The sequence below is a fragment of the Engraulis encrasicolus genome, chromosome 17, assembly GCF_034702125.1.
Source record: "Engraulis encrasicolus isolate BLACKSEA-1 chromosome 17, IST_EnEncr_1.0, whole genome shotgun sequence".
NCBI lineage: Eukaryota > Metazoa > Chordata > Actinopteri > Clupeiformes > Engraulidae > Engraulis > Engraulis encrasicolus.
In genome coordinates, this window is record NC_085873.1 from 28,189,658 (window position 1) to 28,192,157 (window position 2,500).

Sequence of the window (2,500 nt, forward strand, 5' to 3'; positions counted from 1 at the left end):
AAAATTACTCCCTAAGTCATCAGCGAGGAACATTAAAACGCGATCTCTCACTTGTACAACAGACGGGAGGGGAATAAGTATCTCTGTTATTACATAGCCTGCAGTGGAGCGATTTGCATAATATTGTGGCTGCAGTAGTGGCCAGGGCCGTTGACAGCTTTGGCCCTGGGACCGGGACAAAGTCATCTGAAAGGGCCCCCCTCTCAATACAGAAATTATAATGATGACCCAATCCCCCCCCCCTTTAACTGACCCCTTTGTCCCGCCCTGTCGACTTTCCTGGCTGCACTGGCGGGACCTTTAGGCTATCAGCTTTGAGTGGCCCCATTTGGTTAGTAAGAGACATTTAATGGGAGAATTATGGCAACATAAACAAAATAGCACTTTAGTGTTGGATTGCTTGTCAGAGAGAGAAAGACTGTGTGTGTGTGTGTGTGTGTGAGAGAGAGAGAGAGAGAGAGAGAGGGAGAGAGAGAGAGAGAGAGAGAGAGAGAGAGAGAGAGAGAGAGAGAGAGAGGGAGGGAGAGAGAGAGAGAGAGAGAGAGAGAGAGAGAGAGAGAGAGAGAGAGAGAGAGAGAGAGAGAGTGCACATGAGAGACAGAAGGGGTTAGCAAGTGAGAGAGTGATGCAAGACGGAGGAACATGGAGGGAGAGAAAGAAACAGAACGAGAGAGAGAGACAGAGAGAGAAACAGAGTGAGAGCCAACAGAGACAGAGAGAGAAGGGGAAAGCAAGTGTGTGAGAGCTATAGAAAAAGACAGACACACTGATGGAGAGAGAAACAGAATATGAGAGAGAGAGAGAAAGAGAGAAAAAGAAAGAAAGAGGAGGGACACTGGTGCGATATTAAGCTTGAATGATCTAAGCCAGATGAGTGTGGGATTTTTTTTCACTGTTGTCAACCATTTTCTGTCACAGTGGCTACAGTGGGGGCTTACTGAGAAGAACCCAAGAACTCAATCTGGGGTCCGTTTCTCGATTATTGTCGTTGCTAACAGCCTTAAGGCCGTCTTAAGACCGCCTTACCGTTCCCTTGGATTTAGTGGTGAGCGTCGCTGTCGAGAGAGAGTTGAGTCGCTCGTACGAAGGACTTTGCTAACGACGATAGCAAAGACGCTTTCGAGAAACGGACCCCAGATTAGACCAGGGGTTCCCAAACTTTCCCATGTCGAGGTCCCCTATACTGGTAGATTCCAGGCTTTCATGGGTCGTGCCACACTATTTTTCTTTGCTTTCCTCTGTCTTTGCTCTCCTCTTTTTCTTTGCTCTTCTCTTTCACAACCATCGTCTAGGTCTGAGTCAAAATGGACAAAAACAGCAACAATAATAGTTCTAATAATGTTGAAAGATGCAAAATATAATACAATTCTTCTTAACTAATGGGAATATTGATTAGATCATTTTTAGCACATGTCAGTTATTGAATTTTTCAATTATTCATTTTCTTTTGCTATACTTGTCCTGCCCACCTGCAGTGCCGCCCCTAGTAATGTTTCTTGAACTGGTTCACCACTTTCGTGATATATTTACGTGTATCGTGGCATTCAAACAACTACAATTGGGGGCTTTGAAGGTGTAATACATTGCTGACGTTTAAAGTGAGACCGGCAAGCTAGCCTAGCCAGTCAAACAAGACCATCAGGCTGGTTCTTTACCAGACATCTGTACGTTGTAATAGTTACTGAAAAAACGTAACTACCATAGAACTACACCACTATGACAGTGCGCAGGGCCTTTAGTAATATATTACGACTCGGTCATTGCCATTCTGGTAACAGCTAATTTATAACAGGGGTAGTGTATTAAGGGGTCAATAAGTGCAACCAAACCAAGCCAATTCGAGACGAAATACCCATTAAGTTAAGACTCGTTAAGACATTACCCCTGTTTCCAGGATGGCAAGGCACTGTGTAATGTCATAATAGTGTAGTGATATGGTGATAAAATCTTTTCAACGACCACTGTATAAAAGCTCTTCGCTGACAGAACGGCGTGCATTGTGGTGCTGCAGTATGTGGAAGGGCCCTTACCTGTCGAGGCTGCCCGGGCTCCCCTTCTCCCCTGGGGGCTTCTGGGGCTCCGGGAGGGGCCCCTCCTCCTCATCTGTGGAGCCCGCACTGGAGGACTCCTCGTCGCTGTCAGCCAGCACACACAGTCTGGACCTTCTGGACACAGACAAACATAAACAAACATAAAAAATAATAATAATAATAATAATATTCTATTTTTAAAGCCCTTCTGGGGATGGACATTGGAAACCAGCCTATGATTATAACTGCTACAATGCTTTTCTGTTGGACTGTTATACATCCGACAGGATGTGTATCTGTCCCTATCAAATAAACCAAACTCACTAACATAAGCGAAGTGAAGTGAAAGTCCACCTGAGAAACTCCAACTCCCATTGTCATTGTGACACAGCACTCCACACTACACAAGTGCACACAACCAAATTGCATTTATGCCTCACCCGTGCAAGGGGACAGCCCCCAAAGGTGCC

General features: G+C 45.4%; 1 protein-coding gene across 1 annotated transcript in view; it reads right to left on the reverse strand.

The window, feature by feature from the left end:
• Positions 1–2,500, reverse strand: part of tex2l (testis expressed 2, like) — a 33,897-nt gene that overhangs the window by 8,087 nt on the left and 23,310 nt on the right. Inside the window, exon 9 of the mRNA XM_063220901.1 lies at positions 2,031–2,165. Within this exon, the coding sequence (XP_063076971.1) occupies positions 2,031–2,165 (135 nt within the window). The remainder of the gene's footprint in view (positions 1–2,030; positions 2,166–2,500) is intronic.